Source organism: Pristis pectinata, chromosome 3 (assembly GCF_009764475.1).
Source record: "Pristis pectinata isolate sPriPec2 chromosome 3, sPriPec2.1.pri, whole genome shotgun sequence".
Lineage (NCBI taxonomy): Eukaryota > Metazoa > Chordata > Chondrichthyes > Rhinopristiformes > Pristidae > Pristis > Pristis pectinata.
Genome location: NC_067407.1, coordinates 102,291,455 through 102,308,380, shown reverse-complemented (window position 1 = coordinate 102,308,380; position 16,926 = coordinate 102,291,455). Strand labels below are relative to the sequence as shown.

The 16,926-nt window shown below is 39.5% G+C and overlaps 1 protein-coding gene across 2 annotated transcripts in view; it reads left to right on the top strand.

Moving 5' to 3' along the window:
• Positions 1-16,926, top strand: part of LOC127568483 (echinoderm microtubule-associated protein-like 6) — a 240,932-nt gene that overhangs the window by 41,321 nt on the left and 182,685 nt on the right. For both annotated transcript variants that reach the window (XM_052012286.1, XM_052012285.1), the window contains exons 2-3: positions 8,165-8,324; positions 9,936-10,034. In XM_052012286.1, the coding sequence (XP_051868246.1) occupies positions 8,165-8,324; positions 9,936-10,034 (259 nt within the window). The remainder of the gene's footprint in view (positions 1-8,164; positions 8,325-9,935; positions 10,035-16,926) is intronic.

Below are 16,926 nucleotides of genomic sequence, written 5' to 3'. Positions count from 1 at the left end.
ATATACAAAGATAGTGGTCTTTCTGAATCTGACAGTAGAACTTATAGTGACAGTATAGAAAACTATGGCAAAAAAAATCTATGATTTTAAAAATGGCAATTGAATGGTTCAATTATGGCCTGCTCCATGAAAGACCATACTGGCTTGATTCCCTCAATGCAACAGCATGGAAGCTGAGTTCCAAAGATAAGTGGCATTGTTAATGCATTGTTTTGTCACCAACATCAATATAACACAACTTTTAATGCAACAATCTGAATGCTGTAGTAAGAGTTAACAAAAACATGCAATTTGTAACTGCAGTCATTGAAGAACAGATGAGTATTTTAAGACTGTAGCCATATTGATGTAGGTAATTTGTTAATTTGATCTTTGCTTCTCCTGGAGAGCACTTTGCCATTTTCTCTCTCCAGCATGCTCTCCTGTGCTCCTGTTTTTGAAGTTTTGCTTGCTCTTTTGCAGTTTTCCCACTCTCTGCCTCTTCTCTGCTTGTGCTCTGGATGCACCCCTCCACCCCACCATCACTTCCCCCCCCCCCCCCCCCCCAAAACATTACCTGCTGTAGTAATGAACCAGCCATTCCTTGAACCAAGGTGCACTGTAAAGATGCAAAGCTGATCTTGCCCATCCACCAAAGTGGAAAAAATGTCCAGGTATATCTGATCAATTATGAAAGGAAGTTGGCAGATAACATTCAAAACAATACTAAGAGTTTTTTTAAATATATGAACAGTAAAAGAGAGACACGGGTTGATATAGGACCAATTGAAGACAGTGAGGGAGAGATTATAATGGATGACAGAGGAACTAAATAAGTATTTTGCATCAGTCTTCACTGTGGAGGACATCAGCAATATACCTGATAGTCAGGGGTCTCGGGATAGAACTGAGTTCAGTCAAGATTACTAGAGAGAAGGTGCCAGGGAAGCTAAATGGACTGAAAGCAGATAAGTCTCCCGGACTGTATGAGATGCACCCCCTGGGTTCTGAAGGAGGTGGCTTTAGATTGTGGAGGCATTGGTGATAATTTTCCTGGAGTCAATAGACTCCAGCATGGTCCCGGAGGACTGGAGGGTCGCAAATGTAGTTCCGCTGTATAAGAAGGGTGGGAGGCAGCATAAAGGAAATTACAGACGTATTAGTCTGACATCGATGGTGGGAAAGTTATTGGAATCGATCCTCAAGGATGAGGTTATGAAATACCTAGAGGTGCAAGGCAAGATAGGTCCAAGCCAGCATGGTTTTGTGAATGGAAGATCCTGCTTGACCAACCTATTGAAGTTTTTTGAGGAAATCTCATGTAGGGTGGATAAGGGAGAGGCTGTGGATGTTGTGTATTTAGACTTTCAAAAGGCCTTCGACAAGAGGCTGATTAATAAGATGAGAGGTCATGGAATTACAGGTAGGATATTGGAATGGGTGGAGCATTGGCTGGTAGGCAGAAAGCAAAGGGTGGGAATAAAGGGATCCTGTTCTGGTTTTACTACCGGTTATTAGTGGTGTTCCATTGGGGTCGGTGTTGGGGCCACTTCTTTTTACTTTGTACATTAATGATTTGGATTATGGAGTAAATGGTTTTGTGGCTAATTTTGCAGACGACACCAAGATAGGTGGAGGAGTAGGGAGTATTGAAGAAATAGGAAGGTTGCAGAAAGACACAGATAGTTTAGGAGAATGGGCAAAGAAATGGCAGATGAGATTCAATGTTGAGAAATGTGCCGTTGTACATTTTGGAAAAAGAAATAAACGGGCAGATTATTGTCTAGATGGGGAGAAAATTCAAAGTACAGAAGTACAAAGGGACTTGGGGGTACTTGTGCAGGATACCCTAAAGGTTAACCACCAGGTCGGATCAGCAGTAAAGAAAGCGAATGCTATGTTGGCATTCATTTCGAGAGGTATAAAGTATAAAAGTAAGGAAGTGTTGATGAGGCTTTATGGGGCACTGGTGAGGCCTCATTTGGAGTACTGTGCACAGTTTTGGGCCCCTTATCTTAGGAAGGATGTACTGATGTTGGAGAGGGTTCAGAAAAGATTTACGAGGATGATTCCCGGAATGAAAGGGCTTACTTATGATGAGCGTTTGTCGGCTCTTGGACTGTATTCATTGGAGTACAGAAGAATGAAAGGGGATCTCATAGAAACATTTAGAATGTTGAAAGGACTGGACAGAGTAGATGTGGTTAAGCTGTTTCCCCTGGTGGGTGAGTCCAGGACTAGAGGGCACAATCTTAGAATTAGAGGGTACCGGTTTAAAACAGAAATGAGGAGAAATTTCTTTAGCCAGAGGATAGTGAAATTATGGAATTCTTTGCCACGTACAGCTGTGGAGGCCCAATCATTGGGGGCGTTTAAGGAGGAGATTGATAGGTATCTAATTAGTCAAGGTATCAAGGGATATGTGGATAAGGCTGGAAATTGGGGCTAGATAGGAATAATATTAGTTTTGCTCATGGAGCAGACTCAATGGGCCGAATGGCTTACTTCTGCTCCTTTGTCTTGTGATCTAGTCTTGTGCTGTTAGAAATGGGATGTGCAAGATGCTCAACACCCAATATACTCGTTTATTATCTTGAGCGTTATTCAGCTCATAATTGGCATGCTATCAACAACTGTTATGCACATGGAACTTGCTGAACAGTGCCATGGTGTGATGGAATATTCTCCACCATCCCTCACTATCAAATGAACTGAAGAAATTCTCGAAGAAATTCTCCAACAGCATGCCACAACCTCTAGCACCAAAGATAGAAAATACAAAATAAAACGATCAACATGTTTCCTTCCAAGTTATTCACTCTGACTTGTATATGTATCACCAGTCCATTAATGGATCAAAATCCTAAACACCTTAGTGCCTGACACAGTGAAGACAAAGGCTGCGAATATTGTTCCATTTCTTAAAGATGCTAAATGGGTAGAAAAAAATTGGTGTAGGGGGCATGAATTCAAATTTTTGGACCATTAGGATCTCTTCTGGGACAAAGGTGACCTCTACAAGAGGGATGGGTTACACCTGAACTGGAGGGGGACCAATATCCTGGCAGTCAGATTCGCTAGTGTTACTAGCATGGGTTTAAGCTAGATTGGCAGGGGGGTGGGATCCCAAGCATCAGGGTGGCAAATGAGAGGCTGAAAAGTGATGCAGAAGTCAGTGACAGCAAGCTGAACAGGCATGACAGGCAAAAGAGTGAGGGAAGCCTTTTGGATTAGGTTACATTTATTTCAATGCAAGAAGTCTGAGGTCTGACAGGTAAGGCGGATGAACTTGCGACTTGAATAGCTGTGGAATTGAGACATTACAGCCATTACGAAAATGTGGGAAAGGGAAGGACAGGACTGGCAGCATAATGTTCTGGGGTACAGGTGCTTTAGGCGGGATAGAAGCAGAGGAAAGAGAGGAGGGGGAGCAGCATTTTTGATTAAGAGGAATTTCACACCAGTAGTCAGAGATGAAATTACTGAAGGATCATCCAGTGATGCTTTATGGGTGGAGCTGAGAAATAAGAAGGGGATGATAACATTGTTGGGATTGTACTATAGGCCCCCAACTAGTCAACAGGAATTGGAAGATCAAATATTCAGGAAGATTGTGGAGAATTATAAGAATAATGGGGTTGTCATAGTAGGAGATGTTAACTTTCGTAACATAGACTGTGACTGCCATACTGTTAAGGGGTTAGATGGGGTGGAATTTGTTAAGTGTGTTCAGGAAACTTGGGTGATACATAAAGGATTAGGGAGAGGGAAAAGCTTGATCTACTCTTGGGTAATAGGGCAGGGCAAGTGACTGAGGTGACAGTGGGGGAGCACTTTAGGACCAGTGACCGTAGTCCTATTAGTTTTAAAATAGTTATTGAAAGGGACAGAACTGGTCCACAGGTTCAAGTTCTAAATTGGGACAAGGCAAATTTTTGATGGTATGAGACAGGAACTTGCAAAGGTTGATTGGAGAAGGTTGTTTGTGGGCAAAGGGACCACAGGCAAGTGGGAAGCTTTTAAAAATGAGACACTGAAAGCTCAAGGTCTGCATTGTTCCTGTCAGAGTGAAGGTCAAGGCTGGTAGGAGTAGGGAATCCTGGATGCCAAGGGATATTGAGGCCCTGGCCAGGAAAAAGGAGGCAGCATGGGTCAGGTACAGGCAGCTGGGATCAAGCGAGTCTCTGGAGGAGTATAAGGGATGCAGGAGTGTACTCAAGAAGGAAATCAGGAGGGCAAAAAGGAGGCATGAGATAACTTTGGCAGAGAAGATTAAGGAAAATCCAGAGATTTTAAGGGAAAAAGAGTAACTAGAGAGAGAATAGGGCCCCTCAAAGACCAAAGGGGACGTCTTTGTGTGGAGCCACAGGAGATGGGCAAGGTCCTTAATGAATACCATTTTTACTGTGGAGAAAGACATGACAGAAGAAGGAGAAGTAAATGGGGAGGTCTTGGGGATAGTCTGCATTAGAGTAGAGCAGGTGCTGGATGTCTCAAAAGGTATGAATGTAGACAAATCTCCAGGCCCTGACCAGGTGTATCCAAGAACCCTGGGAGGCTAGAGAAGAAATTGCAGGAGGCCTGGCTGAGATATTTGCATCATCGTTAGCCACAGATGAGGTGCCGGAAGACAGGAGAGTAGCGAATGTTGCGCCTCTATTTAAGAAGGACAGCAAAGAAAAACCTGGGAACTGTAGACCAGTAAGTCTAACATCTGTGGTAGGTAAGTTACTGGAGAGGTTTCTGAGGGATAAGATCTGGAAAGATGGGTTAATTAGGGGTAGTCAGCATGGCTTTGTGCATGGGAGATCATGTCTTATGAACTTGACTAAGTTTTTTGATGAGGTGACTAAGAAAGTTGACGAGGGCAGTGTGGTGGATGTGGTTTATATGGACTTCAGTAAGGTCTTTATGGTTCCTCTTGGTAGGCTGCTCTGGAAGATTAGATCACATGGATCCAGGTAGAGCCTGCTAATTGGATACACAATTGGCTTGATGGTAGAAAGCAGAGGGTCATGGTGGAAGGTGGTCTCTCAGACTGGAGGCCAGTGATTACTGGTGTGCCTCCGGTCAATGCTGGGCCCATTGCTGTTTGTCATCTATTTCAACGATTTGGATAAGTCATGGTTAGTAAGTTTGCAGATGACACTAAAATAGGTGGTATAGGGGACAATGAAGAAGGTTATCAAAAAATTACAGGGGGATCTTGATCAGCTGAGTAAGTGGCTCGAGGAATGGCAAATGGAGTTTAATTTGGGTAATAAAGTGAAATAACCCAAAGTTATCTCCTGGAAATGCTCAGCAGATCACAGTATTTGTGGAGAGAGAGAAACAACATTTTTGATGTCCGTCCATCAGAATGGAGTATAACTAATGTTATTTTTATTTCATCTAGTGATTGATTTTAAAAATGTTGTCTGGTATGAGGAAAAATAAAAAAAAGTTTCAATTACCTTTTTTTGTTTTTGTTCCTTTTAAGAAAAACAGAAGTGAAATTGAAGTAAAATAGCTTTTTTTTAAAAAAAGACCCATAAATTATAAATCCTTCCAAGTTTTTGTATATATAATGTTATAATTTGGTTTAGACTGACAAAGTATCCTTGGGTAGAGATGGTTGTTGTAGGAAAGAAACTCCAAGGGTTGTGCCAGTGTGTGCCTCAACCCTGATTGCTGTTTAGAGCTATTCTACTTCACTGGAAGCCTCTTGGGTGCAGAGGGTCAGCTTGCCCAGCTCTTTGCATTTGGAAACAAACATCCTGAATTTTTATTACAAGCTGTATCTTGTAAAAGAGAAGGGAGAACCTGTTAATGTGCTATATTTAGATTTTCAGAAGACCTTTGTTAAAGTCCCACACGAGGTCAATGTGCAGATGGGATGATGTACTGGCATGAATTGAAAATTTAGTTAACAGGAAACAGCAGGTGTAAATTGGACTTTGTCAAAGTGACAGGTGGTAACTAGTGGAATGAAGGAATGAATGCTTGGGGCCCTATTTATTCACAATATATATAAATGATTTGAGTGAAAACCACATGTACTGTTTCTAAATTTGCTGATGGAGCAAAGCTTGGTAGGATTGGGAAATTTTGATTCATAAAGGGACCTGTGTTTCCTTGTACACCAGATACTGAAAGCAAACATGCAGATGCAGCAAACAATCAAAAGGGCAAATAATATGCTAAGCTTCATTGCAAGAGGTTTTGAGTACATGAGCAAGGATGTCTAGTTATGACAGTCTTGCTGAAATTGTATCTGGAATATTGTATGTGGTTTTGGCCTCCTTATCAAAAAAAAAGATACACTGCTAGAGAGTACAAGGAAATTCGTAAGACTGATTCCTGAATTATCATGCGAGGAGAGCTTTGGTCAACTTGACCTAGTATTGGGAAGAATGATGGGATCTAATTGAGATGTAATAAATTCTGATTTGGTGAGGTAGACTGGATGTCAGGAGGATATTTCCCCTGACTAGAACTATTGAGTGAGGGATCACGGTGAAATTGAGAGCTGAGGTGAGTAATTTCTTCAAATAATAGGTGGAGAATATGTGGAATTCTTTAGCATAGCAGGCGGTGGAGCCTGAGTCACTGAATATATTTTGAGGAGAGTAATCGACAAATAGTTGGCTGATGCAATGTGCCAAGGTATATGAGGAGATAGCAGGAATATGGTGTTGAGTGGATAGAAGATCAACAATGATTGTATTAAATGGCAGAGCAGTCTTAAAGGGTGAAATTGTCTATTATTGCTCTTGTTCCTGTTTTTTCTATGGTTCAGCATTGTCCAGCCTAATATTTTTATCTAGTTGATCCATGGCTGGCAGGTAAATCACAAATTTTACAATGTAATAAAAAATATTGTGACACATTCTGTACTGCAACGTTAATGCCCATTGGAGTTATTTTCTGAGACTATGTAACGGCAGTGTCTTCAATTGTATCTACTGTATATGCTGTCTGACATTGTGTGAACAATGCATAATTTTCCATTTTACATCAGTGTGATTTTCTGAAGTAATATCCGGAATAATTCTTTGCTTATTTCACCCTGTAGAATTTGCTAGCAATCAACAATCTATTTCTCCAGATTTAAAATAAAAAGCTTGCGGAGGAATATTAGAAGATACACGTGTGTGTGCACATGGAATTCAATGTTAGTTTCAAAAAATGATTATTTAATTAACCAATTAGATACTCTCTGAGTTGATCTGAGATTAATTCTTTGAAAATTATTTACAAATCTTCATCAATTTTGTACAGTCTATTCCTACCTTTTTGCACATTTGAAGCTCATGCCATTGCTAACTAGATGCTAACTTATGAGAATATATTGAGGATCCACTAAGAAAAAGAAATATGGAAAGTATTCCCAGTAGCCTGTTGTGTGAAAACTACTCCTGCCTTTAAGTTGCTGTTTTCATGTACAGTCTCATGTACATAAGTTTTCTCCAGCAGTCAGTGGATGAAATATGACATGGCTTACAAACCATGTCCAAGATTCCCCTTTCTAAGTCAGAAGAACTAACGTCAAGTTATAGTACACACACAGATGCAACTTCCAAGTCATTAGGGATCAATAAGGGATCTAATCTATTCCATGAGTAAAAACTTGCTGACTTTCATCATTTGGGCTTACATGTACAGAGTCGTTACATCAGTAATAAACTAAACCTGGCTTTCCAATGTCCAGATGAAAGATCTTGACCCGAAACATTGACTGTCCATTTCCCTCCATAGATGCTGCCTGACCCACTGAGTTCTTTCAGTGCCTTTGTGTGTTGCTTTGCTTTCCATCTGCTGAATTGTACTTGAGAATGTTCACAAAAGCAGATAGCCTTGAAATGCAGGAAGAAAGTGCTATAGATGTCAGCTGAAGTTGTGAAATACCATTTTTCAATATGGCATAATTAAACAGTATGTGGTTGGAGGCCAAGTGAAGCATTATAGATGTCCTATAATATGATGTATGTTATGGGGAGGATAATTATTTAATAGTGAGAAAAATTATTCTTGGGAATGAGGAAATTATACAAATAAAATCGTTGTGTTGTAGTTAGTTGCTTTCGGGAAGAAAGTGCAAAGCAAATTGCCAGGTTGAAGTTGTTCTTTGGATCTTGCATGAAGTGCATTCACGCTCTAATGTATCAGAATCTAAAATATAACTCATTTGTGCTCTCATTTATAGCCTTGCTTTACATCCAGAAAGAAGTCTAGTTGCAACAGGTCAAGTTGGAAAGGAACCCTATATCTGCATTTGGGATACATACAATGTACAGATGGTATCTATTCTGAAAGACATTCACACGCATGGAATTGCTTGCTTGGCTTTTGATTTTGATGGGCAGGTATGTGTTTAAAATTGAGGTATTCACATCACTAATTAATTTGCAACACGAAATCTGTACTTAGTTATCAGTTCAAAAATGGGCTGGATTAGACTTGCTAATGACTCAGGAAAGAATAGCCAATCATTTGTTGATTGCTGTTTTTATTTTACTTTTACTTTTTTTTAAATTCCTTCTTAGTACTTCAGGATTTGTTAAATTGGACATGCTTTTAATTTTCAACAATTTGAGTCTATTTGAACAGTTTTTAAACACTTCTGACAAGCAGAGACAGTTTAAAACACTTGGAGGACATTGATAGCTGTCCATGGAACAAGGTCTCTGAGTCAGAGACCTCACTGCTTGCTCCATTTCATGGGATGACATTGCAACTCTCTGTCATGACTTTGGGTAGTAGGTTCAATCTGGGACAATCCCATCCAATATTATTGCCAACTTTTTGGCATGGGCATACAGCTCTGTGGGGAACCAGCTCAGATGTTATGGAGCACAGGCATGATTTAACTATTGACAGCAATGAATACTCAATATAATGAAGATGATTTTACAGTTTTTTTCCTCAATAATGAATCTGCTGCTCACAAATGAATAGGAATTATCCAGGGAGGGGGGAGGGAGCTTTTGAGATTTTTGTCATCACTTGCTAAGGTGTGATCTTTTCAATGTTGGATTAAACATATGATATCTTTTGCCAGATACTCCTAAATTGTTTATCTCATGTCATCAGTAGCCATGCTAATGTTCCAGATAGGAAATTGTTTTGGCAAACTTTATCTTTCGTGGTCTTTTTTTTAAAAATTCTATTCTGTAATAATGTAATTTGCTGATTGCATGTTCTTGAAAAGATCCCATTATATTCTGTATCTTAGTTTCAGACATTATCAATTCTGTTTAAAATGTGGGTTGTCGTTGACTATCTGGAGCTTTGTCTTGGGGTTATAGTAATCATGTTTGTTGGACTAGTATATTAAAGAAAATGTATGTTTAAATAATAATACAGGAAGAGTAATAAGGAAGTTTGAGAGGAAAAATATAAAATGAAATTAGTATTAAAACTGAACAAAAAAGATCAAATGAAATAAGATGAAAGGAGAAAGGCAGTTAAAACATAGTTTTTTCTGCCTTTATTGTTCACTTCTTTTGCATCATTAATAATTTACATTGTAAAAGAGCTTAGGCAACTGTAATCTTAATGAATCTTGTTCAAGTGGATTTCTTTTGTATTTGGACCTTTTTAATGCTAATTTTTTCTAAACTTCTTTTTGATTGTGGAGTATGGTGGTCAGGGAGGGTGGGTGCTTCAAAAACCAAATCAGATCCCCTACTTATCTAATGTTGCGGTCTGTCAGATTGTGGTCAAAAGAGAAATCAGGAGTATATATAAAGTCACTGTACTTGACAGCAGAAATAAATTTCTGAATGGTGTTGATAACTTTAATTACAAGAAAAGCAAATATCTGTGATAGCTCTTGATACTGGAACAGCTAACAATCGGGAAGTGCAGATTATTTGAAATATAAAATCACTTGGCTGCTGTGAAATTTAAATAAAATAATATTTGAGTATTCAAATATATTACTTGTTTAAATAATGAACTAATTTTTCTCTTAGCGCTTGGCTTCCATAGGACTAGATGCCAAAAATACAGCCTGTATCTGGGATTGGCGGAAAGGGAAAGTCGTAGCCACGGCAACTGGTCACTCAGACAGGGTAAGCATTCAAGACATTTATTTGGTTTCTTAGTTGGAATCATTATGCATTTAGCAATGCCACAGGTCAATAAGAATGTAAGAAAATCATATTGAAGTATTCTGGTTTGTGCAGCTGTATCTAATGTATGAACATTAAATCAATGTGGTTATCGTAGAAATCTGAAATGCGAAACATGTGATTCTGAAATCTACAAGTCTACATAAGGGTTAATTAACAATGATTTTATAATCAAAGTGGGTAAATGTTTTTAATTAATAGCTAGAAGCAGGAGAAATTGGTAGTACCTGGATTCATTCATCTTTCAACACAAGGACCTCAGTCCAAATCTTTTAGTTAAAATACTATGTAACAAACTAAATTATCTGTAAGGCAAGGACAAAGGGAGAAATCCTTCCTGGACAGTCGTCCCCACCCCACTCCCCAACGAAAACCTTTCCTTTAAGGATGCCGATGCTAGTCCCACTGTGTTACGTGTTGCTCCATGTTTCTCATTATAATAGTTCACAGCAGCCTTACTAGAGACTTCACTGTTCCAAGGATTTAGAAGATAGCCTTTCTGCCCTTTCTTCCCCGAGAGCTAGCGACTAATTCTGTGTTGTGGCTGAAATGTAATGGACACAGTGGACTGCCTTAAGATTAAACTAATACAAATGAGTGTGTGGCAGATGCGCTCATTGCCTTGGAGTTTCCTGGGACCCTGCATGTGCTGCTCCCCTACTTGCTAGGTGCACATTTATTTGGAACAAATCTTCCAGTAGCAGTTTCTTTGACAAATCTGATTCTAAGCTCATCAGTCGTTTCAAGTCTTTAAAAAATCCTTATGACACCAAGTCAAGCCAAGGCCCAGCTAAACTGCCTGTCAAACTGTTTAAATTTGTATCATCACTGGTCACAGATATCAGATGTTCAGGCGAGCAAAGCCCTTTCTGTTTCTAAACTGATCAGGGATCCAGTGTGGAACCCTCAGTGCATGATGGGTACTGTCAATTGCTCTCGATGTCACGCAGAAGCCCTTTATCTCTGTAAATCCTTATGCAGACACAGGGGCAAGGAGGTGACTTACCTACTTGAATAGAGTGCTTTCTTGTAGTCCTTTCTATATTGGTGAGTTGAAACAAGGACAGCAACAAATCACTGCAGATTCCTCAAATGAGCTGGAAGCCATGTAATTGAAGGTGATGCAGACCTTCAGTGTGATTGTGCTCTAGAGCTCTATCTGCAACAGATGGCAAATGTCAGAGAAGTGAAGCTTCTGGAAACATTGCCTTCCTCCTCCAGACCAGAGCCCATCTTCCTCTCCTCTTGAGGATCAACTGGTGCTTACAATTTACAAAATTACAAGGTGCATCTGTAAACTTTTGATTATTCCTTTTCATCTGTAGTGATACTATAGTAACATACTATGGCAAAAAATGTAAATATGACAAGGCAGAGTTGCCTAGAGGAAACTGTGTAGCATGTATAATGCTTAATGCTTGCATTTACACATATTCTAAAATTTACGTTAGTGCCAAGGCTTTTGTGCAAGTCTTCATATACAAATATGTAGCAATTTGGGCCTTGTGTATGATAAGAGTTTTGCAGTCAGTGCCCTCTGCTCCATACCACTTTCTTGCACATTTTTACATACATTACATTATAACTGAAGACAGAATTTACCCCAAAATCTTCAGAACAAATTACATGGTTGAAGAAAGAGTGGGGGTGGCGAAATAAAGATTTGCGGGAATAGGAAAGGTATATTCTCAAATGTAATTTTCTGCCACAACTATTCTTCAGAGTTTCCTTTTCCACAGACGGTATTTCTCTTCCTCTAAAGTAGATTGGTTTCTTCACTTACCCAAGAAAAACATGCCTGATAAATGTTATTTAAGATCCAAGAATATATTGTCACCACCAGGAATTTCTCTAGAACTCCTGTTCAATCCATGTCTTTTGACCAGATCAATATCAGCTCTGTGACATGACAGATCTATGCCATAACATTAGCTGAGAGACTGTTCCTCCATGATTTTCATTTTATTTGGCTTGATACAGACCACTTCCATTGGTTGAACTTTGATTTCTCTAACTTCCAGTAACCACTCCCTCTGTTTCCCCTTATCCCACTGGCCTCCATCTTCCTATCTCTTTCCCTTGCCCTGCTCTTTCGATCTGCCCATCACCCACACATTCTTCCCTCTTGTTCCCTTCCTCACCTTCCCTTTATTCAATGGTCCACTATGTTCTCCTGTCAGATTTCATCTTCTTCAGCCCTTTGTCACTTCCACCTATCACCTCCCAGCTTCCTAGATCATTTCCACTCTCCCCCCGTCACCTAGATCCACGTATCACCTGCTAGCTCTTGTTCTACCCTCTTCCTCCACCCTTTTATACTGGCCATTTGCCCTCTTTCTTTCCAGTCCTGATGAAGGGTCTGGACCCAAAATGTTGACAGTCCATTTCCCTCCGTAGATGCTGCCTGACCCACTGAGTTCTGCCAATATTTTGTGTGTTGCTCCAGATGTCCAGCATCTGGAGTCTTTAAGTTGTCTCCTCCAGATCTGTTAGTATCCTTCCATACAGTCTGGTACCACCATATGTTGCTCGCCAACACCCTTTGAGCACAAGTGTTCTTTTACACTTTTTTTTGGCCAGGCTGTTGTTGGGAATTTATGTAATATAAACCAAATAACTGTGCCCAAGTGCAGAGTACAAGGCATAAGTGTTACAGTTGGCATACGTGCCAACTTTTCCCTTGTTCACTCAGACAAGATGCTGAACATCTGAAATAAAAACAATGTTGAAATACTTCATAAGTCAGGCAGCATCTGTGGAGAAGGATACAGATTTAATTAGACCACTTAGCCCTTCAGTGAGATCAGGACTGATCCTTGTGGCTACCCAAGTGCAATATCCCTCAATACCTTAAAGTAACAAATGTTGAGGTTTTCCTAATCTACACTATTAAGTGACTCAGACTCCTATTTTGGCTATGCTCCTAAATCCTCAAACGCACAAATAGGGAACATGCTAAGAAACATAGTTCTCTTTTAATATCTTTGAAATTAAATCAAATTACTTTTTAATCCTCTAATTTCAGAGAACACAATACTTGCTTGTGTAGTATGTGCATTGCTGAACCTATCTGTATTCCTTTACATACTGTGTCCTTGATACTCTTTCCCATCCAATTTTATATTATCGGCATATATGATCTAGTCCTTTGATCAGTATTAATAAAGATGGTAAATTTTTGAAGCCCCTGCAGTGATACTTGCTGCCCTAAAAATAAACCATTTAAACTGATCTTTCTTTTAAATTGTTAGCCAATCGTCTATCCCAGGTATAGGGCTAGATCATACTTGACCTGGCCCTTGCCTCATTTCACTAAGTGTTTTTATATTGTTGCTACAAGAAACAGTGTTGTAAAGATCATTTAATGAAATACAGCACGCTTCAACTCTGTATTGCAAGGTCAAGAAGCACAGCACAATGGTCAGCTTAGTCAAAATGATGACCTGGCCCTTGCGACAAGTCCAATTGTTCTGAAGTTCTCATTGCAGTGAGCATTATGTGAGATGGAACGATGAGCAAGAGATTACTCGGTTCCAAGTGAATCCTGATGCCCTGTCACCTGCTTGCCCACAGACAAACCCAATGGTCTTTTAACAGTTCATGCTGTTGCAGATTTTTCAACAGTTCTTAATTGTGCCTGATGATAGTCATTTGAAAACAATTGAAAAGATTAAAATTTTCTTAAAAAGTTAAAATTCAAATTAAGAAATTTAAAAATGCATTTAGCCTATATGAACCAATTTTAAAAATTAGTTAAAACACCACCTTACCTCCATCTAGATTGGCAACCCTACCCAAATGGGTCCTTAGATTCACATTCCTGTTTGTTCCCTATAGCCCTTCCCTTCCTTGTAGACCAAAATCTATATCTCAGCCTTGAATATATTCAAAGGTTTGGCCTGAGTTCTGTCAGGAGAAATTATTCCTCACCACCATCTTAACTGGACAGCCCCTTAATCTGACACTCCTCTGGTTCAAGATTCTCCCAGCATTTGCACTGTCAAGCCCTCATTGTCCTGCTCCAATAAGATTAGCTCTTCCTCCTCCAAACTCCAATGAGTAAAGGCCTAACCTGCTTAGTCTTTTGTCCTGAAATAATCCTTTGATCCCAGAAATCAACCTACTGAACCTTGTCTGAACTGCCTTGAGGGCAAGTATATCATTCCTTAAATGAGACCAAAGCTCTATGGTACTCTAGATGTAGTCTCTCAAGTGCCTGTAAAATTGCTGCTTTGATACTCCATTCCCTGCAATAAATACCAGCATTCCATCTGGCTTCCTAATGAGACAAACTTCTTGTTTCGTCTCCGAGGATACCCAGATCTCTCTGTAATGCAGCATTCTGTAGTTTCTCTTCATCTGAGCAAAATTTGCTGTATATTTTCTTCCTTGTAGAGGGCATATCCTAATGTCTCCACTCACCAAATTTTTGCCCCCTCGCTTAACCTATCAAAATCAGATTTATTATCACTGATGTATGTCATGAAGTTGTTTTGCAGCAATGGTACAGTGCAAAGTCACAAAAAAAAATTATGTCACAAAAATAATTGTTATTAAAAACAAAGTGCTGAAAATGAATAAAGAGTTAGTGTTAATCGACTGTTGAGAAATCTGATGGCAGAGGGGGAGAAACTGTTCCTAAAACATTGAGTCTGGGTCTTCCGGCTCGTGTACCTCCTCCCCAATGGTAGTAACGCACAGAGAGCACGTCCTGGATGGTGAGGGTCCTGAATGATGGATGCTGCAGCCTTGAGGCACCGCCCCTTGAAAATGTCCTCTGGTGGGGAAGGTTATGCCCCTATTGAAGCTGGCTGAGTCTGCAACCTTCTGCAGCCTCTTTTGATCCTGCATATCTTTATATCTTTGCAGATTCCATGTGTCATCTCATTCCTTGTGCATAGACAGTGAAAGCACATAGTATTTTTCCCATGGAAGGGGTGCTAAAAACAAGAGGGCATAGGCTTAAGATCAGAGGTGAGAAATTTAAAAGGGACTTCAAGAGCAGCTTCTTCATGCAAAGGATGATATGTATTTGGAATGAACTGCCAGAAATAGTGGTTGAGGTGGGCGCATTAACAACATTTAAAAGCCATCTAGATAAGTACATGGATAGGAGAGGTTTAGAGGGCTATGGGCTAAACATGGGCAGATGGGACTAGCTTGTTGGGCAACACAGTCAGCATGGACGAGTTGGGCTGAAGGGTCTATTTCCATGCTGTATGACTCTGACTCTATATTGCCAACTTGCTTTCCTGCCCATGCTTGTACTGGCAATAAATTTGGCAACACTACACTCGATTCCTTCATCAAAGTTGTTAATACAGATTGTAAACAATTGCGGCTCTAGCACTGATTCCTGTGGCACTCCACTAATTACAACTTGCCAAACTGAAAATGAACTCTTCACCATTATGTTTTCTATTAGTTTTGTATTCCTCTATCATGCTATTATGTTACAGCCAAAGCCACTAGCTCTAACCCTGAACAGTAACTCTTTCTGTAACACTTCATAAATACCCTTTCAAATACATTGGTTTCCCTTTGTTTGTTATATCCTCATAGTACTCTATCTTTGTCAAACACCACTTCCCATTCTTAAAACCACCGACGCAGTTTAATTTTATTGCTTTTTTTTCCCCAACTGTCCTGCTACTGCTTCAGTAATAATGGATTCCAACAAATGGACTATAATTTTCTGTCTCCCTCTTTCTTGAATGTGGGTGTTGGATCTGCACTTTTACAATGCACTGGAAACTTTGTAGAATCCAGAGATTGTAAGAAAATGATGACTAATATACCCACTTTAAAGATGGGTTGCCGGCAACGGTGGTGGAGGCGGATACGATAGGGTCTTTTAAGAGAGCGTTGGATAGGTACATGGAGCTGAGAAAAATAGAGGGCTATGGGTAAGCCTAGTAATTTCTAGGGTAGGGACATGTTCGGCACAGCCTGAATTGTGCTTTAGTTTTTCTATGTTTCTAACTCCTAGTCTCAGTCTCTGTGAGGCCAATGTCTTCCTTAGTCAAAATCTTCCTTTATGTACTACAAAAAATAAACTCTAAGAATTTCTATATTTATTGCAAGACTAATCTCAATTTATTTTCTCTCTATCTTTTAGCCATGCTTTTCTAATTTTTGTTCTAGTCTTCTGGACTACAACTAATCTTTGCAACATTATATGCTTTTCAATTTAACGCTGTCCTTAATTTCCTGCATTAGTCACAGATGGATCGTTTTTGTAGAGTTTTTATTTCTCAGTGGTATATCTATTTGAGAATTGTAAATTATCTCAAAGCATCTGCTCTGCTTATGTTTCTGATATTTCTATAAGATTGACTTCAAAGTGAAATAAAATGCCACTGATGTATCTAAAGCAGCAACATCAGTAATTTCTCATCAACATATGAATATTGTTTCTTTTTTTAAAAAAAATACACAGCAAGTTTAAAAAAAATTAAAACCCCTCCAACCTGAAATCTAATTGTTCAGAAATCCCAATTGTTCAGCATCTGGCTCACTGGGTGCTAATTCCCTCACCTTCTTGAAATTGGGTTCACTGGAAAATTTAGTATACTACTGTACTGTGCAACATTTTTTAAGTCTTAAGTGTGTTGGAGTATTAATTGAAACAACATCCAATTGGCTGGAAAATCTGCCAGTCTAGCACCACTAAAGTCTGAAGTGTGCTGGATTAACAGTTTTATTGTAAATAAAATTAACTTCTTAACGATACATGGATGCCTCACTGCTGAAACCCAGCTTGAGAGAAGTGAGGTGTATTCCTTGGACAAAATATATGATGCAGCTCAAGTTAGAGATCTTGTGCCAGATC